The following is a 22,415-nucleotide window of genomic DNA, read 5'->3' on the forward strand; positions in this document are numbered from 1 at the left end:
ACCACCGGCGCCTCCCCCATTGAATGCGCACGCACTGAGGTCTCAGGACCTCAACCACCTCGACGGGACCCCACCACGGTCGCAGCAGTTTAGAGGAGGACGCGAGCGGTACCTGGGGACAGTGCAACCATGCCCTGTCCCCCGGCTTCCACTGTATCACATGCGCGCGACCCATTCTGAGGCGCTCATTAGCCCTCTGCCGCCTGGCAGAATTCTGCATGGCAGCATCCCGAGCCTCCGTTAATTTTTCCAGGTTGAATTTAACATGTTCGGCCAATTGAGTTTTTCGCTGCGGCGCCGGGATCTGCAGTTGGGCCTGAACAGGTGGCTCCGGTTCGCGGCCATACATAAGGAAAAAGGGGGAAAATCCCGTCGCAGCATGGGGGGCCAACCGGTATGCTGACAGGACCCCCTGAATTTTCAAATCCCAATCCGTCTGTGAGTCAGAAACGTGCTGCGACAACATCGACGTGATGGTACGATGCAACCACTCGACCATCCCGTCGGTTTGTGGGTGATATGGAGAGGTGCGAATCTTTTTAGTGCCAAGGATCTCGCAGACCTGTTTGAGCAATTTGCTTGAAAATGTTTTACCCTGGTCGGTCAGCAGCCTCTCGGGAGCACCTTTGTCAAGGACGTATCCCTGGACAAAGGCCTCCACGATGGCTGCCGCCGACTGGTTGGCCAGGGGCCAGGCCATAGGCCAGCGCGTGAAATATTCAACCCCGGTTAGCAAATACCTATTTCCCCTAGGGGTGGCGGGGAACGGTCCTAGAATGTCCAGCGCGACGAGTTCGTTCACCCGGGAAACCCTGATAGATTGCAGGGGCGGGTTCGACTCCTTCGCTGGTGGTTTGCGCTGCACACATCTAGGGCACGATCCTAATAGATCCCCGACATCCCTTGTCATGCCCGGCCAAAAGAAATCAAGTTGGAGCAAGGCCAGGGTCTTTTGGGTACCCAGGTGGAGGAGGCGCTCGTGAGCGGCCCACACCACCCTACCCCGTAACCCCGAAGGGACCACCAGCCGGTGGCGATGGGATTTCCCGTCCCAATGCATTAACAACCCACCGAGCATTTCCCATGCGTCGGCATCACCCCGCCCCCGGTCCCTGACGCGGCGGCGCAACGCAAGGAGGGAAGTATCTTCCATTTGCAACCGGCCCCATTCCGTAGCAGGCAACCCCAACAGGGAATCAGAACCCTGTTGTGCGATAGAATTAGTCATTGATGCTGCGTCATCAGCAGCCGCCAAGACCGGGACAGGCAATTCAGCAGGATGCCTGCACCGACCCGACCCCAGGAGGCATGCGCATTCGGGGGTGGTCGGCATGCGTGACAGGGCGTCCGCGTTGGTGTGGCGAACGCCCTTACGGTACGTGGTCTGAAAATCAAAATCCTGGAGAACCTCCAGCCATCGAGACAATTGTCCCGATGGTTGTTGGACTCGCAGGGCGTACTGTAGCGCTGCATGGTCTGTACGGACGGTGAAACACTGTCCGTACAGATACGGCCGGTACTGCTGGATGAAGTAGACAATTGCCAGCAGTTCCCGACGCGTGACACAATATCGTTGCTCCGCTGGAGACAACACTCGGCTACCGTACGCGACCACCCGTTCGACGCCCTCGACCACCTGGGACAGCACGCCCCCAATACCTGTGTTGCTCGCGTCAGTATCGAGCACAAAGGGTTTTGAAAAATCGGGATAAACCAGGGGAGGGGCATTAACCAGAGCATCCCGAAGTGAGCGGAACGCAGCCTCCTCCTCCTGTCCCCAATGGAAACGGACCCCCTTTGACGTCAAAGCGTGCAGGGGTTTAGCAATGGTGGCAAAGTCCGCGACAAAGCGTCGGTAGTATGACGCGAAACCAACAAAGCTCCTGACCTCTCCCACCGAGGTGGGAGTCGGCCAGGAGCTGACGCACTGCGTTTTGGCGGGATCGGTAGCAATACCCGAGCGCCCTACGATGTGCCCCAAATAACGTACCGATTCGCGCAACAAATGACACTTTTGGGGTTTAAATTTCAAATTAGCAGCCCGCATTTTGAGGAAAACGGCCCGCAACCTCTGGAGATGCTCGTCAAATGTTCTGCTAAAGACGATAACGTCGTCCAAATAGATTAAACACGAATCCCACTGCAATCCAGCCAAAACCAATTCCATCAATCGCTGGAAAGTCGCCGGCGCCGAGTGTAATCCCATCGGCAACCGGTTAAATTGGAAGAGACCATGTGGCGTACTGAATGCGGTTTTAGGCTTAGATTCATCGTCCAGAGGAAGCTGCCAGAATCCCGAAAGCAAATCCAATGTGGAGAAGAATCGCGCCCCCGCCAAGGCGTCGAGCGATTCATCAATACGGGGAAGCGGGTATGCGTCAGCAACGGAAATTTTGTTGAGGCGGCGAAAATCGACGCAAAACCGCAACGATCCATCCTGTTTCTTTACCAGAACGATCGGTGCTCCCCACGGGCTGGTAGAGGGAGAAATGATATCGGCGGCTAACATGTCATCAACAGCCGATTTGACATGGTCCTTCTCGGCGGGACTCAGCCGGAGGGGATTTTGGCGTATGGGCGCGCTGTCACCAGTATCAATATGGTGACGCAGCAAATGGGTGCAGCCCAGATCGAATTTGTTTTGACTAAACACATCGGCGAATTCGCGCAATAGTGTCCTAAGTTTTTGACGCTCTACATCCGACAGGTCCGTCGATCCCGCACAAAGCGCCTCAAGCCACCCTTCATCGGTGTCCGAATGTGGAGTCGGCAGAGTGGCAGCGTGCACGTGATTTGCGACAGACTCCTCACAGGGCACCGGCGTTGCGTGAGCAAGCACGGTCCCTTGGGGAATTACCACGGCCTGCGACCCCACATTGAGGACCGCGATGAAGGGGTCCCCGTCCCCCCTTACAATGGTCTGAGCGGGAATCAAATGCGGCCCGCTAACCCCAGCCCTAGATGGCCCGAGCAGGACACCCTGGTCCCCAACACCCTTAGCGAAGGGCCTACGAAGCTTTAGGGGCACCAACATTTGTGTCCCCGGCGGCACGCGAACCGTCTGAACTACAAACGCGGGTACCGTCGTGAGCGCCGAGCGATCCGTAGTAGGGGAAGGCAAAAACGCCATCCGCCGTCCCGACGGGAGTTCAATGCAACCCTGATTAATCATAATCCGAATCGGCATTTTGCCCAAGAAATCCGTCCCCAGCAGGCACGGAACCGCCAGCGAGGAGGACACAAAAATAGGGCCGGACAATTTAATATCACCGATCGAAATTTGCGCGCGAATCTGCCCCATGATACCCAGTGAGCCCCCGTTAGCAGCATAGAATGGCACATTAACCGGTAGCAAGGGACGACTTTGGACAGGGAGAATGTTGTATATTAGTTCCGAAATGATGGTTGCCGACGCACCTGTATCGACGAGGATACGCACTTCGACCCCGTCAATATACCCTACTACGGCCGACGACCCCGACGGCGCAGCTAGAACGCGATGGGCCAACACGGACCACTGGGCGGGTTCGAATTCGGTCCCCATAGTGGTTCGTGTTGGCCCCATGGTGTGCAATGTTGGCCCCCCGTTCGTTGCGGTGTGTACATGTGTAACGGGTGTGTGCTTTGGACAAACATGTGGGGTGCCGCGACTCGCCGGGTCATGTCGGTGGAGCTTGGGAGGAGGAGGAGGAGGGCCGGCGTCCCGGCGAGGCGTCGTCCCCCGCTGTCGAGGGGAGCGGCACCCCGAGGCGACGTGGCCCCGGATGCCGCAGTTATAGCAGCGCGGGAGCGCAGGTGGTGAAGACGGGCGGTCGGAGCGGGCCGACCCATCCCGGTCCGCCCGTGCTCCCATCCGTTGCTGCTGTCGGAAGTCGGCGGCGTAGACCTCCTCCATCGGTGAGGTGATGGCAGCCACCGTACGGCCGGCAGCTGCCCTGCTGGCCTTCCTTCGCTGCGACAGGAGGTTGGCGTGGAGGAGCCGCGCCGCTTGGAGGGAACCCATCTCCACGTCCTCCTGCGCGACGATAGCGACGTCCAGGTCGTCCGCCAGCAGAAGGATCTTCTCGGTGACCATGGCGTTGACGCCTTGGTCATCCATACGAGGGAAGGCCATCTTTGCGAGCGCCAGAAGGCTCGTACGGTAGGCGAGGGGCGACTCCTTCGCACCCCGCTGGCGGTCGTAGAATCGCTGCCTACACTCCGCCGAGGGTCCGTAAACCCCAGCCAGCAATTGCAGCGCCATCTGAAGAGTAGAGCGCTTGTCCCTCGATGCGGACGTAAGAGCGGCGAGGGCGTCGCCGTCAAGGAGCGCCGGTAGTGCGCAGAGGGCTTCGTCGTCTGACCACCCCGCCATCTCTTGATGCGCGAGGAAGCGCCGCTGAAATCCCCCCCAGTCGCCCTCCTCAGCCACAAACTCCTTCAGCGGGGGCAGCCTTTGGTGTAGTGCAGCGACCGCCGTGGAGGCCCGCACTTTGATGTCCCCGCGACTCGGCCGAGCGTCAGCACGAACGGCAGCTGTAATCGCCTGTCGCGCAGATAGTGACGCTCCGTCCGAAGGCGGTGACGCGGCAGCCCCAGCGGAGCCGATGTCGGACCCCAAGTTGAGGTTGGCCACGCCCTCGGCAGCTGCTGCGGCGATGGCGGGACTTTCAAAAGTGCCGTCGGTAGAAATGGCGGGAAGGTGCAACGGCCGTCGGCCGTCCTCGCCCCGCGGTGGTCCAGCAGCCCCCAGCCGAGTGATGGTCTCGAGTGTGGCGGCAGCAGCGTATAGCAGCTCCGCCAACCTCGCGTGCGCCAGCCGCAGTCCGTCGGACAGCAACTCCCCTTCCTCCCGATGCCCCGGTAAGGACGCATTCGGTCCCGGCTGCTCGTTGCCCCCATCAGCCGTCTCTGGTACCGCACTTCCCGTGGTGTCCTCCGCCTCCTGCACCCCGGCCCGAGCTGTTCGGCGCGTGTCCATGTTCGTTGTTGTTTACTTCTGACGCCAGATGTAGTACCGTCGAATACAGGTCGACACCCGGGGTTGAGGCACACTGAGGTTTATTACAGCAAACGTTGTGACATACACACTTGAGGGGGTATTGGCCCCCTCACCCGTCTATCTGAGGACACACCTCCTAGCTAACCCTAGCCTGCCTCAGAGTCCTCCTCTCGTGGACTAGGGGAGGCTATCTTGGCCCGACACTGGTCAGTCGGGCCCGGTACTCAGAGTCCAGATCAACACTGGCTCTGGCTCTGGCACCACGCCACTGGCTCGAGCCTGCGCGGTCCTGACAAGGACGGCGTACCAGGGGGAGACCAGGGCTCTATCTCGGACGTCTTCCGTCTTCTCTTCTTAGCTAACCCAACTCTCCCTAGCCCCCCGATACATTCCCCTTTTATACATCCCCCTCCCTGAGGGGTGGGGCCCCGGGGGATCGTAACGTCCGAAGCGCGGACGTCGTAGAGGGCACCTGCCCGTGCACTGACGTAGCCCCGCCCACTGTGCTAGTTTCCCGTAGGATCCCATACATATCAGCTCGACACATATTTCCTCCGTAAGACACATGGACCACAGGTTGAGAATCTCCCGTACAACGCAAACCCTGTAGCGTGACAGTCGATGGGGGAAACTAAATACATAACCGCTACACGGTGAGTAACGATGCGATCTGCTTTTGTCGATCATGCCTTCTGCTCGAGCTCTTTTCCCCCTCGGTATCGCCATGGATGTGACATTTTCCAGAGATGATAGTTCTTTGACTTCATTATAAAAAGGCGGGGAGGGGGAGGTGGGGGGCGGCGAGTCTTGAGCAGGAGGGGTAAGGGTGGCAGCCACAGGAAAGGATCTCGTGCCCGAAAGGTCGTCCCACCGTGACGATGGTATCCCCAGACTCGTTGACCGCGCCAACATCTAACGAATGGTGGTTTGTTCTCTCACCTTTTCCTGCGATTTTGGCCTGGACAGATTCGTGTGGTGTATGGTGAGCTGTGTGTGGTATGGCGTCCTCTGTCATCTCATCTCGAATGCTTATATAATTTGTTCCCATCTGCTTTTGATTCACGTGTGTTTTCGTTTGTGACCATTAAATACCTTGATGGTCGATTAGGCAATACTCCTGAAGGACCGTTCTGTGATATTAAAGTTTTTATTTTGGTGTTGTCGTGTTCTCGTGCACCGCATATCTCCCTTGAAAAATAGCCGGCTAAACGGGATCATCCATGTAGCAAAGAAAATAGACTCAAAAGTGCCTGGAAACCAACCGTATAGCGTTGTGGAAAATCGCTGTTGCTCATAATAGCGGTCAGATTTTGTGTGCAAGCGCTTACACTCCTGTTTGCCCATCTCCTTTTGTTTGTTTGGCAGTCTTCTAGTTGCAGCAAATGGTCTGCTCCTTCAAGTGAAGTAAAATTGGCTTCGTGATAAAGGTCTCGATTGTCGTATAATATCCTTCACGTATTGATTGTTTTTTTTGCAGGGTTCATATTTGTTGGAGTTGTGAAGTACCGAATGATCACTCTCACACAGTACATTGCGCCACTTATGGCTAACTTCGCGCCTAGCCTCTCCGACAACTCCACCGTCAAGTACTACGACAACGGTAGGTGAACGAGCTTCTTGCTTGAGAGGTGAGACACAATTACAGTCCCTCTCCCACACTTGGATGGACACGTCATTTAAAATAGATAATGGTGTACTTGCATCTTGGTGAATTACTTTCCAACTTCTCTATCTCGACCTGTTCTTTCTCTGCCATTTAGCGCGTTGAGTTGTATTTTGAAGAGCGACGATTCTAGGATATGGTACACAGGAGGTGGTACCAACAGTGGAACCAAGTCATGTGGGTAAAACCAAGACAAAGATCCCCTGTGTAGCCATAACAGACTGTTGGGGTAAGTGCTGTTAGCGGGCACCTAATGAAGGCTGGAACAGCACCTGAGGGGGTGGGTGGCCAGCAGTAGTGATGTTTACACACCAGGTACTCAATTTAGGTGGAGTCAACCTTGGGGGAGTCCCAGGACCAGTTGACATAATCGTCCCTGATGTTGGCCGTGAGCGGGAATTGAACACTAACCAATGCACTTACCGCTCCCCATAATGTATGGGGGCACCTGTTGTTGTCACATGTGAAGTTAAACCTCTCCAGGAGGATACTGTAGGAGCCAACGTTTTGGAGGCAACTGCTGTGGTATTTAGCAGAAGGGAAGAAAGTGGTGGCACGGTGATGTGGCAATGACAGCCTTTGCTGTGGTGACCTCCTTGAACTGGTATTTTAATGTCCCCCCCCCCCAACCAACATCTCGAGGAGCTGCCCTTTGAGTGAGAGGCAGCCGGCAGCCGGCAACCACCGCTGTTTGTTATTGGGGAGGAGCACATGCTCCTCGGGCATTCCTATAGAGTTGATGCTGATTTTAATAAAAAAAAATAATCTTTTGAGAGATGGCAGAGGTGGCTCGGAGGTCCGGGCAACTAGTTCACAACCGCTAAGTCCCCGAGTTTGAATCCAGGCTGCTGCCTGGTGATTAAACCAGGTTCTCAAATCATCTCACCCCTTGTTTTTTTTCTGGCAGTGAAGTTTAAACACCCTGGGTTGCGTAAAAAAAGAACATGGCATTTGTGTGGGGGTTTGGCGTATGGGACCATGAGACGCATGGGGCGTGGGCGTGTGTGTGTGTGTCTTGTCATTGCCGGGAAAGGTCCTGGCAAGGATTATTCAACATCCCCTTACCAGGCACGCTGAGGGGAGAGGCTTGTGAAGCCCAAATGTGGTTTCAGACCAAGGTGGTCCTGTACGGATGCCACATTCTCTGATCATCTGCTACAGCAGAGGTGTAAGAAATTCCAACAAGACCTACCTCTGCTTTTTTGACCTGGTCAAGGCCTATGCTACCAGCAACAGGCCAGGGCTTTGGGCTGTTCTTCATTCTTTCTGCTCGCAAGTGTAGTGGGTCAATAACCAGAGGAGAACTTCTGTGAAGCAAAACGAAGGGGTAACGGCCCCTTTCACCCGATACCTGAGGAGGTATGGCCTCCGGGCTACACTGCCTGCTAACACTGGGACCACTCTAATTCTTAGCTCTCCAGCTAGGGGCCCTAGGGGAGGCTACGCCGACCCGACCGTGCCAAGGTTTCCGGGTCCTGACCGCTGGCCTCACTCGGCTCCGGCCCTTAGGAGGACAACGGAGCGCGGGGTCCAGGGTCCTATCTTCAGCTTCGTCTTCGGCTTGGAGATGACCTGAGCCGGACTCTTCAGAGGTCTGACTTATATACAGGTCCGTGGCTTGCTCCGCCCTAGCCACGCCTCCCTTCCAGAACCTTCTGGAAGGTGAGATCATCCCCCAATCCCCCTCCTGGGGTTTGGGGATTGTGTCCTAGGATCCTTTATCCCAGAGATTACCTTTGGCCCCTTGGGCCAGAGTCCTTTACATTAACGTAATTGCACTTCCGCTCCCTGTTGACGCGAAGGGGAAGCTACCCGCTAACAGCATGGGGAGTGCCGATTAATGCCTCTACACAAGCATTAAGAGCCTTCATGATGGTGGGCAGGCCCGGTTTATATATACGTGGCCAGGCGTTGGAGCCATTCCCTGTTCATTTTGGGGTGTGACAGGGATGTCTGCTGGCTCCCGCATTATTTAACATCCCCTTTGACCACTTGGGTTCGAGAAGCTTTCCATGGGTATGCAGGAGTTTCCTTCTGGTTAAGATACAATAGGAGGCTGACCGATGCTTGGGTGCGGTCAAGGGATAGCTCCCGATTGGTCAACTATGTAATGTATGCTGATGATTGCTGCTCACTCAGAGGGGGAGTTGGAGGCGCTGCTGCTGAACTTGGAGCATGCTACTTAGAGGTATGGGGTCTTACTATTAGCCCCACCAAAACTAAGCACCTGCTTGGGTATTTTGTGCCATAAAACATTCCACCCTTCATCTTCCCATTGGTGATGAAGCAGCTGTGGAGAGAGTGGCGAGTTTTACATACCTAGGCAATATGACCAGCTCTGGTTGACAGCAGATGTCTCTGAATCAGTTGGGCAGCATTATCTTTTCATCTGCTACATAATGCTGTGTGGAAGCTATCTGGGCTGTCGCTCAACACGAATCTTCAGGGGTTCTCAGCTACAATCATGCCCTGTCTTCTCTATGCTTGTGAAACATGGATCCCTCTAATGCATCATCTGCGCCGGTTAGAAACATTCAGGCTTGCCTGCCTATGATCCATCTGGGGTTGAACGAGGCTGGATTGCGTGAGGAGCTCACAAATCCTTGAAAGATCTGTACATATTCCCATCGGTGAACTCTTCTGGCAGGCAAGGCTGTGTTGGCTGGGTCATGTAGCCCACATGCCCATTCACCGCATACCCAAGCAGCTTCTATTTGGCCTGATAGTGGGGGCTAAACGGGCACAACATGGGCTGGAGAAGAGATGAGCTGATGCAGTAGAGCTTGAGTTGACTTGCCAAAGACTGGTACAGGTGGTGTCAAGATCGGCCTCTGGAGGAGGCTCGTGAAGGACGCTACTGGGCAGTTGGAGGTAGTCGCCCTCCAACAACAACAACAACAACGCAGGGCAGAGGAGCGACGCTCACAACAACGAGCGGAGCACCGGTTGGATAACATGCAGAAAGTTGGCACAGTAGGGGCCACAGCTGGCCCATCTGCCAGTCATCTCGGTCAACATATGGCACCTGAGTCTGTCCTGAGACCTCCTGTTAACGATCCTTTCACACTTCAGGTGTCCTCAAAAGGCACCATGTTGACATCACCACCACTTGGTGGCAAATGACGGGTGTTGTTGTTGTCTTTGAGCAGCCTCAGTCGTGAAGTGGTTCGCATGCTGCTGTGCTGCCAAGCCCGCAGTGGTTTGGATACATGAACATAAACTACCCACGTGATGATTATCTGGGCCTCCCTTAGGTCGACTCTGCCTCAAATTAGTACCTTAGGGAGGGTGGGGGTCTTTCTCTTTGCAGGCTCCCTGCTCGCCGTGGAGTGGAGCGATGTCTGCCTGTTTGACAACCGAAGCGTCGGTGGCTTCACCTTCCAGGCCGTGCTACACAGCGACGGGCGCATCATCTTCGGGTACAAAACGGTGAGTGCCACCTCGCCAAGACCCCCCCCCTTCCCCCGCCCCCACAGGTTTTAATTGCACCGACCGCGCATATACTTTCACCGGTTGTGGGTGAGCGTGCACACAATGTTGTCCAGTCTGTTTCCTTTAACGCCGGTAGTACTTGTGTTCCTGAAAAACGCTGCATTGGGGAAAATTTTTGGTGTTTCTAATCAATAATATAGAATAAGGCACAGTCCCGCGATAGCACGTGAAATGCGTAATGCCGCGGGCCGAGTGAAGACTGAGGCATCGTGGGTAGCGTCTAGAAGCATCCAGCAGCATCCCAATGCCTTGTGCGATGCTACTCCAAGGCGTCTGTACGACTGCTTATTCCTACTTGCGCGATATAGTTGCGTTCGTTCGACCGCGTTCTATCCAATTCACATCCGCATTGTAAAAAATGTGTTCCATATTACATTAATCACGTGATATCCAATTTGTGTTTTGAAAACGCACATTATAGGAGAACGGACTGAACTGTATTGTATCGATCCGACAACCTGAGGGGAAACTTAGCCTCATGGGTGAGGGTGACATTCTATAACTCGTAGTTGTATTGTCTATCTTTATTCCTCTGCACTTGACTGATTGTGCAGTCTAAGGCGATCTTTGTCTGCCTTTGTGTCCACGGAACTACTTGCCCCCACTCTCGAGCACATTCATCGTGGATTAGTGGGTCTCGACAGCCAGCACGCTTCATTTGAAACCACGAGCGCCCCCTCCGTGTTTGTGGTGGCGAGGCGATGTTGGCGGCTGGTCTCTCTCTAACCTTGTGTTGCTCGTGGCTCGTGCTGCTGTCGGCGTCTGCGGATTGCCGTGTTTGGTGTGCGCTTTTTGTGCTCTGAAGGAGAGTAATTATACTGGTCACAGGGAAAATAAACACGTGCCCTTTTTGACACAAATACGCTATTGTGGCTTGCTTTGACATATATAGAAGAGCTTTGTGGCTGTATTACATCTGTGTGTGAGGGGCATGTGTGGTAGGATTGTGTTTAGGCTCTGGTGCTGCTAACACCTGAATACTGTGGAATTGGCATCCTGTGGCCGTATCTCTTTCCCCGTGTCTCGCCGCTTCATATCCATCGCTCCCCTTTCATCTTCTTCCCTCCAATCAGCTGCTAATGCCCATCGGTTTGGCTGCCGATATGACAGTCAATAAACACTAAAAGTGTCGACAATGTTATTTCCTTTTTGCCATGTGACGACGTTAGTTAAATTTCGATTTAAAGCTTTCGTGACTGCAGGGATTCATCTTCTTGGTTCTTTCAAGAAGACGTTAGTTAAGGTTAAGAGGTTAAGGTTAAGAATACGTGCAATATTGAAAGTTCTATAGACACGTTGGTATGCTGTAACGGCTATGTATGTGTAGAGTCTTCAAAAATTACTCGCACCGACACGTAACAAGTCGCCTGCTTACACTTTATTCACCTATTCTTGCACCAGTTGTATCTATATGGTCACTTATGTTTAACTTCTCTGCACATGGCGGCTCCGCACACAGCGTCCTCACACACAGCGACTCTGCACACAGCTAGTCTGCACACAGGCGACTCTACACACTCTACACACAGTGTCTCCGCACACAGTGACTACATCTCCACCGCTGCCCTCACCTCCACTCGCTCAGACCCGCTCACCCGTCTGTCCCGGGCGGGGGGATCAGCCAACACCCACCCGGCGACGGCGTGAGGGTTGAGGTCCCGTTGACGGCTGGAGCGGCAGTGGAAAGATGTCTTCACTCTTCGACCCCGCCAACAACAGCTCTCTCTCCACTCGCGCACACACCCGCTTATATCCCTCTGCTAATTATCTGAGACCTCTCGTGCGTCTCTTTAAGCTCTTGCCAGGCCGGCGCCTGTCGGCCCATCAATCAACGCTCATCTCCCGTCTCCCTGGTAACACCTCCGGTCTCAACGTGCACAACCGGTCGACCACGTTTGCACCTACTTCGCCCCTTAACAATTGGCGGTCTGTCCGTGCAAACCTCACGTTGCACACGCGCACCTGTTTGCCCTCGGTTGCCCTCGGTTAACTGTGCGCACCGCGTATTTCACTCCTCTACACGTGTATGCGTGTTGAACTTCTTTCACTCCGTACCGAGCTAGCCATGATAATAGAAGGTGTGGAGGGAAGGACCACAAACTAAACACAAAGAAGCTTCAAAGAAATTAGTTATCTATGTATTATATTATATAGTGGTGTAGTAGTATATTCTATAGTGTATTGTATCGTAGTGTGTAGTGTATAGTAGTTTGAACTTATTTTGAACCGTATTTAGCCAACCGTAATAATCAGAGGTGTGGGTGGAAGGACGACAAACTAAATGCACATAAAGCAGTTGTAAAGAAAGCATGTACAGTTTGTGTAGCGATGTCGGTGTGCTATCACGTTGTTCGAGAATTTAACCGGTCCTTGTCCCATTTCCCTCTCCCCCCCCGTAGATTCCCATCCCCATATCGCGGATCAGTTCAGGCAAGCATCCCGTCAAGGTCGGCATTTCGGACGCTTTCATCTTGACCCACAGGTCCTCAGGAAAACCCAGTGAGTGTGTTACACCTATGAGTAGTGTCAATCGGTGCTCTCTCTCTTCTTAAACTGCAATCATCTCTGCAAAGTTGTAAAAGCGCTGTAGGTGTGAACCAATTTTATTAATTTACTATTTTCCGTACCTGTCCTCCGGTACACTGCACCTCCGATTTAGCACTGTTGGCAACATACGGTCCAAATGAAGTTCTACCTAATACTGCAACACAATTTGGGTTTACAGTGTTTAAATGTGACTTTTGTAATTTGGTCGCATCTCAAGTTGCTGCGAATGAAGGAAGGAAGACGTGCAGCGTGGGACAAACTCTTTGGCAGTGATGCTGCTGCTGCTACTGCGTCGGCACTGGTGCAGAAACACAAATGACAAAACAAAATCCCGCCATGTTCGTCAGTAAGACTGCCTTTTTAAAGGAGATTTTAAAAAAGTCTAATGAAAAAATATGTAACATGTGCAATGACACGGGTCATGGACAGAGAAAGGGGGGGGTTATTTATTTAAATAGTTTTACCACTTATTTTTTTAATATCCAGATTTTTTTCTTGCATTGCATAAAGCGTTGTGATTATCTTCACTAATCGCTGTGGTAAAAGGGTTTGAAAGTTTAAAAAATGTGTAATATCGGGTATCTATTACAAAGTGAATGAACTCGAGGGTAGACATCTTGATACGTCTGTGTCAAAGTTAACAGGTGCATAAATATAATGTGTTTTTAATTTTACTATTGGTTAATTTGTTGAGACTTTGTGACTTGCACATTACGAATGGGTACATTTTTTATGCTTGACTTCATGAGCACCACATGGGAATACAGGGAACTTTCTGAAATGAGAAATGAAATATCGAACATATGACCTGCTTACATTTAACCACCTGATTGTAAAATGTAGAACTTCCTGCAATTCTGGCTGCCCAAACAATGCTGCTCTGTTGTTCATACGATCAGGCGTTAACAATCAAAAAATATGGCTGGCCAGCTCTGGCAAGGTTGAACCTTTGGCTTCCCTCGTAATTCCTCAGAAATTATTAGAATTACTTGCACTTTGTCAGAAGCTAAGAGCGGTGGTAATTTAAATGACCGCTGGTCCCATGTCGTAGTAAACAGTACAATGTCGCATATCCAACTCGCTGATGACTGAGTTGTAGATGGATATGTGGCAAAGTTTTGATATGTGAATGATACAAAATGATGGTTTCACCACCGCACGCAAAAACTGCACTGGGTTTGGTGGTTAATTGGTCAGGGCAGATGAGTGACGTTTTTATGTTTCAAACTTCCACTGCTTGCCTGTGGCCTACGGTGAAGCTTGAGTTACCGTACCACCCTTGTTTGAGCGAGATGAGATGCTGCGATTTCATACGGAGTGGGGCGGTTACCCTGCTGCTGTAACGATTTTACTGTCATCAGTCCCAAGCAGGTGGACCGTGTACGAATATCACCGCGTGGATCTGGACACCACCGAGTTGACCAGCGGCTGCACCATCGAGCTCGTTCCCTTGCCAAGTAAGGCCCGGCTTCTCTCCTCCATCTCTCTCTCTCTCTCACTTGTGCAAGATGCTGGCTTCGCAGATGTGGAAGCGGTGGGTGCAAGGGGGCGGTTTTTATTGTGCTGCACTTCCATCATCCACTGCGCTGTAAATTTAGTGACCCGAGTTTAATTTACGAACCGTGGCTAACATTGGTGCGGAGTGATATCTGAACTGGTCCTGGGACCCTCCTTCACAAAACCTGCACTGGCCAGAATTTATTATTATTATTACTATGGTATGGATGTATGTTGAACTTCTTTTTGCACCGTACGTAGCCAACCGTACTAATCGACGGCGTGGTAAAATAAGCCCCATAACCTAAAGGTGCGGGAGGAGGCTTTCATCCAACAGTGGAATGACAAATGGTTGTCAATTATTACGTGAATTATTACATACATTCAACACCATTTTAGGCTACTTTTATTATAATGTTTCATTCAGTTTGACAGTCAGAAAATAGAATCCAAATATTTATTTCTACTGGAGAAATCCGATGAGCTATAAAGCTATTTTTTGTTGTTGCAAGCAGTCACAATGTTAGTCTTAAATATCAAGTCCACCTTTCGGCCCAGCATCTTATTTTGTTTTTATTCTTTGGCGATGTCACTGTCGTAGAATTGCATTGGTGGGGGCATGGCAGTGGTGGCGGTGGTAAAGGGAACATCGCTGGGGGCTCTTCCCACCCTGATATTAAATACACTTTCACATCTTGCTACCGTGGTGCAACATTTTGGCGACCTGGTGGTGAGATGTTATCTGCCTCGTCTGGAGATTGTTGTATATTTGGAGTTTGTGTGTCTCTCTCCCCGTGGTCACGTGGATTTTTCTCCGGGTCCTCTGCTTTTTCTCTCCACATTGAACATCAACATCAAGCATTTAGAGTATTTGACTGCAATACATTTCTACATGATAAGCCACTTCGTTGAGCTATCATTTGTGGCCAAGTCGATTCTGAAAAAGAGCTACATAGCTCAGTGGGCCCTTACCTGGTAAAATAAAAATAGCTTGGCTTAGTCTTTGGTTCTTTCGGTAAAGTCACGTAGGTATCAAATAAAATAAATTAAATCACGACGTTTCGATTTCAACACAAGCAATCATCATCTGGTGGAAAAACCACAGCAAGAAATTCGTTTTTTTGCTGAAGTGGGAGAGAGATGCCGTGGTAAGAGGTTATATAGGTGTAGTAATTACTCAGGAGGCTTGACGACGGGATCGGAGGCACACTTATTTATTAACACAACTTGTATACAGTTAGCGAGTATACACAGGATCTAAGGGGTAACGTCCCTTTACTCGGCTAACAGGGAGACACAACATCTAAGCCCCGCTAACCTAAGCCCAAGTCCTCCACTAGGGAGCTAGGGGAGGCTACCTGTCCCAGCCCTGGTCAAGCTGGGATCCGACCCCCTGAGTTCCCAGACCTGCTCGTCAGTCTGGGCTCTCGGGGCCACGCCACCGGCTTGCCCTGGTCGGCCCTGATAAGGACAGCGAGCCAGGGGAGCTCCGGGGCCTATGCTAGCTGGTCTTCCGTCTTCGCTGGTTAAAGCTGATACCTCGACCTCGAGCCCTCCGGCTCACCCCCTCTTATAGTCCGCGGCCCCCCCGGGAGGGGCCCGTGGGGGATGCAGGTGCGGACGTCGGTGTGGCCACCTCCTATGTGTACGGCCCTAACCACGCCCCTTGTGTTTGTTTGCCATCCGCTCCCATACACAATTACACCTCTACATCACCCCCCCCTGTACAGCTCGCAGCCGTCCCCGGCTGCAACAAAATCAGAATAAAGGTGCATGCCTCCCCAAAACCGTGTGTGCCTCGCGTAAATTTAACAAGAACAATAACAGTCATAACAACAACAACAACAGGAAACAGGTAGAAGAAGAAAGAGAAAAAAATAACCCGGCGCACCCTCCCGAATAAATACCCCATTCCGCAAACCCAACATATATACACGCGCTCCGGATGCCCCTCCCCCACTGTCCGCAAGGGCCCCCCAACGGCCGACCTCACAATAGTCTGCGCGTTTTGGCGCGCGTTCTCGCGGCGGGCCCGTCACAAGGGCTCGACCCGGCACGCTCAGTGGTGGTTGGTGACGGTCCGGGTGCAAGAGAGTCTGGCGTCGCTGCCGAGTGACCCCCGACCCCTCCGGGAGGGGTTGGCGGGCGTGGACCCGTCACTCCTGTTGCACCTGGAGATGGAACAGTTGACGTCATGTTAGGCGAGAGCAGCGACGTTGGGGAGTCGGCGGACCCCTCACACGTTTGGCCATGCGTGTGTGTGTGTGAACCACGGGCCGGCGCAATGAACGGTTTCAACCTTGAGGGGTGCACGTACCACCGACGCCTCCCCCATTTGACGCGAACACATTGCGGCCGTAAGACCTGTACGACCTCCACTGGCCCCCGCCACGGCCGTACCAACTTTGACGAGGTTGCCAGTGGCACCTGGGGACAGTGCAACCATGCCCTGTCCCCTGGTTTCCATTTGAACACATGTACCCGCCCCAGCCGAAGCCTCTCGTTCGCCTTCTGGCGGAGTTCAGAATTTTGCACGGCCGCTTCCCGCGCCTCAGACAATTTGCTGATGTTAAATTTAACGTGTTCGGACAAGGTAGACTTCGCCTGAGGCGCCGAGAGCTTCAGCTGGGTCGTCACAGGGGGGTTAGCCTCGCGGCCATACATTAAAAAGAAAGGGGAAAATCCGGTGGCCGCATGGGGAGCCATCCTGTAGGCCTGCAACACACCGGCTATGCGAAGGTCCCAATCTGTCTGGGATTCGGACACCTGTTGGGACAGCATAGACGTGATGGTCCGATGCAGCCGTTCCACCATCCCGTCAGTTTGAGGGTGATACGGGGAGGTCCGAATTTTCTCCGTACCCAAGAGGTCGCACACCTCGCGGAGGAGTTTTCCCGAAAAATTCTTACCCTGGTCAGTAAGCAGCCGTTCCGGAGCACCTTTGTCGAGGACATAGCCCTGGACAAAAGCCTCCGCGATGGCTGCTGCCGACTGGTTGGCCAGGGGCCAGGCCATAGGCCATCTCGTGAAGTATTCGACCCCTGTCAATAAATACCTATTCCCCCTGGGTGTAGCGGGAAATGGGCCGAGTATGTCTAGCGCAACGAGCTCGTTAACCCGGGAAACCTTTATGGACTGCAGCGGAGGGTTGGACCCCCTAGCTGGTGGCTTTCGCTGCGCGCATTGCGTGCACGACCCCAGGAGATCCCCCACGTCCTTTGCCATGCCCGGCCAGAAGAAATCGAGCTGGAGCGTGGCAAAGGTCTTGTGAACCCCCAAGTGCAGAAGCCGCTCATGAACAGCCCATACCACCTTACCCCTCAATGCTGCAGGCACCACGAGCTGCTGGCGGCGGGTTTTTCCGTCCCAGTGCATTAAAAGACCCTGGAACAACCCCCACGAGTCAATGTTCGCCACCCCCTGCCCAACCCCCCCTGCGCGACGGCGCAGAGCGAGGAGGGAGGTGTCCTCCATTTGGAGGCGTCCCCATTCCGCGACCGACAACCCCAGCAACGAATCCCTCCCTTCTTGCTCGATAGGACCCGAAGCCGAAGGCGCATCGGCGGCGGCCACGAGGACCGAATCGGTGGTGACGTTCGGGGGCCTACAACGCCCCGAACCCAGGAGGCAAGCGCACTCCGAAGTGGGTGGCAACCGTGACAGGGCGTCAGCGTTCGTGTGGCGGACGCCCTTACGATATGTGGTGACAAAGTCGTAGTCCTGGAGAATCTCCAACCATCGAGACAACTGGCCCGATGGTTGTTGAACCCGCAGAGCGTACTGTAGGGCCGCATGATCTGTACGGACGGTGAAACGCCGACCGTACAGATATGGGCGGTATTGCTGAATGAAATAAACAATTGCCAATAATTCCCGACGGGTAACGCAGTACCGTTGTTCCGCTGGAGACAGTACCCGACTACCGTAAGCCACCACATGCTCTACGCCCCCAATGAGTTGGGACAGCACGCCCCCGATGCCCGTGTTACTTGCATCTGTATCGAGCAAGAAGGGTTGTGAGAAGTCGGGGTAATTCAACGGCGGAGCCCCCACTAGGGCATTCCGGAGGGCGTGAAAAGCAGCCTCCTCCTCCAGCCCCCAATGAAACCTGACTCCCTTGGACGTCAAGGCATGCAATGGTTTCGCGATCGTAGCGAAGTCAGCCACAAACCGTCGATAGTACGACGCGAACCCAATGAAACTCCTGACCTCTCCCACCGAGGTGGGAGTCGGCCAGGAGCTGACGCATTCCGTTTTGGCGGGATCAGTGGATATCCCCGAGCGCCCAACAATGTGACCCAAATACCGCACCGATTCGCGGAGCAAATGGCACTTCTGCGGTTTAAATTCTAAATTGGCAGCCCGCATTTTGAGAAAAACAGCACGCAGCCTCTGGAGGTGTTCCTCGAAGGATTTGCTAAAGACGATGACATCGTCCAAGTAAATTAAACACGAATCCCATTGCAAGCCTGCCAAGACCAGTTCCATTAACCGCTGAAAAGTTGCCGGCGCAGAATGCAAGCCCATCGGCAAGCGGTTAAATTGGAAGAGACCTTGCGGTGTCCGAAAAGCAGTTTTAGGTTTTGATTCGTCATCCAGAGGAAGCTGCCAGAATCCAGATAGTAAATCGAGGGTGGAAAAGAATCGCGCCCCCGCCAAGGCATCGAGCGACTCATCCATTCGAGGAAGCGGGTACGCATCTGCCACAGAAATTTTGTTCAATCGCCGAAAGTCGACACAAAACCGCAGTGAGCCGTCGTGTTTTTTCACCAAAACGATCGGTGCGCCCCACGGGCTGTTGGAAGGGGAAATGATATCGGCGGCTAGCATGTCATCAACAGCCGATTTGACATGATCCTTTTCGGCGGGACTGAGCCGAAAGGGATTTTGGCGGATTGGCGCGCTGTCACCCGTGTCAATATGGTGTCGCAGCAATTTAGTACAACCAATATCAAATTTGTGTTTACTAAAAACGTCGGCAAATTCTTTCAGGAGAACTCGCAGCTGCGCACGCTGCGTGTCGGACAGATCCACAGATCCCGCGCAAAGTGCATCCAGCCATCCGTCATCACAGTCCGAATGCGGTCGCCACGGAGGATCGGTGGTTACCTGACCCACGAGTGGTTCCTCATAGGGCGCCGGCGTTGCGTGTGCAAGCACGGTCCCTTGAGGAACCACGGCCGTTCGCGATCCTACATTAAGGACTGCAATGAAGGGGTCCCCATCCCCTTTCACCATGGTCTGAGCCGCTAGCAAATCGGGTCCATTGACCCCGGCTCGAGATGGTCCCAACAAGACCCCCCGATCCGCAACCCCTTCAGCAAACGGCCGACGCAACCTAAGAGGGACGAGCATCTGAGCCCCCGGGGGTACGCGCACAGTTTTTGTCACGAGCGCCTGCACGGTGGCAAACGCCCGACGCTCCGTGGTGGGGGAAGACAAAAATGTAACACGTCGGCCCGATGGGAGCTCGATGCATCCCTGGTCAATCAAGATACGGATGGGCATTTTGGCCAAGAAATCCGTCCCCAACAGGCACGGAACCGCGAGTGAGGAGGAAACCAAAACAGGCCCGGATAATTTAATGTCTCCAATGCAAATTTTGGCGCGGATTTGCCCAATAATGCCCAGCGAGCCCCCGTTAGCAGCATAGCATGGCACGTCAACAGGGAGCAAGGGACGACTTTGAACGGGAAGGATGTTATAAATCAAATCAGATATAATGGTCGCCGATGCCCCTGTGTCAATTAAAATCCGCACCTCTACCCCATCAATATGACCGACCACAACCGATGATCCCGCCGACGCAGCAACGACACGATGGGCGAGCTCCGACCACTGACCCGGTTGGAGCGCTCGCCGCATTTCAGAACAATCGCGCGCGATGGGCGGCGATTTTCGAACCCTGTTCAGGTGAGCGCGTGAGTGTGTGTCGGATGTGTGCATGGGCCAAACGTGTGAGGTGCCACGACTCGCCGTATTTCTCTGCTGGAGCTTGGGTGGAGACGGCGTGGCGTCCTGACGAGGTGTCGCTCCGCGCTGACGGGGAGCCCGGCATCCTGACGCAACGTGGCCTTGCAAGCCACAGTTGTAGCAGCGTGTGAGCGCCCCAGATGGCCTGGGCTGCTCCTGGCGGCTCGGTCCATTCCGAGCCTGCGGTGCCGCCGATCTCCATTCCCCCCGCCGCTCCACCCCGCAGCCTTGCGACGCAGGGACCGCAAGCCCCCGTGGATGTGGCGCGCGACCAGCAGGGACGACATCTCCCCGTCGTCTTGAGCCAAGACGGCGATGTCCAGCTCATCGGCGAGTAGCAGCAGCTTTTCAGCTACCATGGCGTCCACTCCCTCCTCGTCCATCCGCGGGAAAGCTGCCTTTGCCAGGGCCAGGAGAGCCGTTCGGAAGGCCAGGGGCGATTCGTTGGCGCCCCGATGCCGATCGTGGAACAGCTGCCTGCAGTCCGAAGGCGGCCCATAGACGGCTGACAGCAGCTGCAGCGCCAGGTGCAGCGTGGCGCGCTTTTCCTTAGGCGCCGAGGTGAGGGTAGCCAGGGCGTCGTCGTCCAGCATCGCCGGCAGCGCGCATAGTGCCTCGGCGTCCGTCCAGTTCGCCATCTCTTGATGAGCGATGAACCGCCTTTTGAAGCCGCCCCAATCTCCATCCGCTCCCACGAACTCCTTGAGAGGCGGCAGTCGCTGTTGTAAGGCGACGTCCGTGGCTGCGGATCTCGCTCCCTCGTTCCCAGCCGACGTTACAGTGTGGGCGGGCTGTGAGCATGGCATCGCCGGTCGCTCCGTTGTTGACGCGCTGGCCGGCGTTGATGATGTCACGGCTCGTGCTTGGCCCTCAGCAGTCACCTGACGCAGGCCGGCCCCGCCCTCTGCTCGCACTGTAGTGATGGCGGGAAATTTAACCGCGAGCCGCGTCGGGGTGGCGGGAAATGCCGGCGTGCGTCGGCTGCTGCCGTCTTCCCGCGCAGCCCCTCCAGCTCCCAGCCGCGTGATGTCCTCCAACACGGCGGCCGCGGCGTAGAGCAGCTCCGCCAGGCGGGAGTGAGCCAGCCGAAGTCCCTCGGCCGACGCATCCCCCCCCTCCTGTCGTAGCGGCGCGGGTGTACTCGGCCCCGGCTGCTCCGATCCGACCTCGGCCATCTCTGGTGGTGATTCGGCCGCGGTGTCCTCCCTCTCCGACTCCCTGGTACGTGTCGTCCCTCGTGTGTCCATCTTTGGACGTTTTACTTCTGACACCAGATGTAGTAATTACTCAGGAGGCTTGACGACGGGATCGGAGGCACACTTATTTATTAACACAACTTGTATACAGTTAGCGAGTATACACAGGATCTAAGGGGTAACGTCCCCTTACTCGGCTAACAGGGAGACACAACATCTAATCCCCGCTAACCTAAGCCCAAGTCCTCCACTAGGGAGCTAGGGGAGGCTACCTGTCCCAGCCCTGGTCAAGCTGGGATCCGACCCCCTGAGTTCCCAGACCTGCTCGTCAGTCTGGGCTCTCGGGGCCACGCCACCGGCTTGCCCTGGTCGGCCCTGATAAGGACAGCGAGCCAGGGGAGCTCCGGGGCCTATGCTAGCTGGTCTTCCGTCTTCGCTGGTTAAAGCTGATACCTCGACCTCGAGCCCTCCGGCTCACCCCCTCTTATAGTCCGCGGCCCCCCCGGGAGGGGCCCGTGGGGGATGCAGGTGCGGACGTCGGTGTGGCCACCTCCTATGTGTACGGCCCTAACCACGCCCCTTGTGTTTGTTTGCCATCCGCTCCCATACACAATTACACCTCTACATCGGTAAGAGAGGGGGGAGGGGCAAGGGTCGGGGGGAGGGGCAAGGGTGGGGGGGGAGGGGTGTAGGGGGAGGGGGGCGTTGCGTGGACGTCCCTCTCCTAGCGTCCACGCAACGCTCCCCCTACCCCCCACCCTTGCCCCTCCCCCCTCTCTTACCTATGTAGTGGTGGTGTTGATGCGCGCCGACAGTGAGAGATCACGGGGCGGCGCGGGGTGCGTGGTTATGCGCGCTGACACAAGGTGGGAAATAGGATCGTGGGCAGCGCGCAGTGATTGGTCAACTGGGGTGGGTGCTCTCAGCGACGTCCGCATGAGGGACTATAAAGGGGGACGCGCGGGAGCACTCGGGGAGTTGTTAACCAGTTGAAGATCGAAGACGGAGTTGAAGAGGTAGGGCCCTGAGACCCCTAGTCTCGCTGTCCTTGTAAGGGCCGGGACCC

At 54.5% G+C, this 22,415-nt stretch overlaps 1 protein-coding gene across 1 annotated transcript in view; it reads left to right on the forward strand.

The window, feature by feature from the left end:
• Window positions 1-22,415, forward strand: part of LOC144938037 (plexin domain-containing protein 2-like) — a 72,406-nt gene that overhangs the window by 21,301 nt on the left and 28,690 nt on the right. The window contains 6 exon segments of the mRNA XM_078865727.1: window positions 6,459-6,581; window positions 6,792-6,873; window positions 6,922-6,924; window positions 9,932-10,073; window positions 12,536-12,635; window positions 14,045-14,140. Of these exon segments, the coding sequence (XP_078721853.1) occupies window positions 6,459-6,581; window positions 6,792-6,873; window positions 6,922-6,924; window positions 9,932-10,073; window positions 12,536-12,635; window positions 14,045-14,140 (546 nt within the window).

The sequence above is a fragment of the Lampetra fluviatilis genome, chromosome 21 (assembly GCF_964198595.1).
Source record: "Lampetra fluviatilis chromosome 21, kcLamFluv1.1, whole genome shotgun sequence".
Lineage (NCBI taxonomy): Eukaryota > Metazoa > Chordata > Hyperoartia > Petromyzontiformes > Petromyzontidae > Lampetra > Lampetra fluviatilis.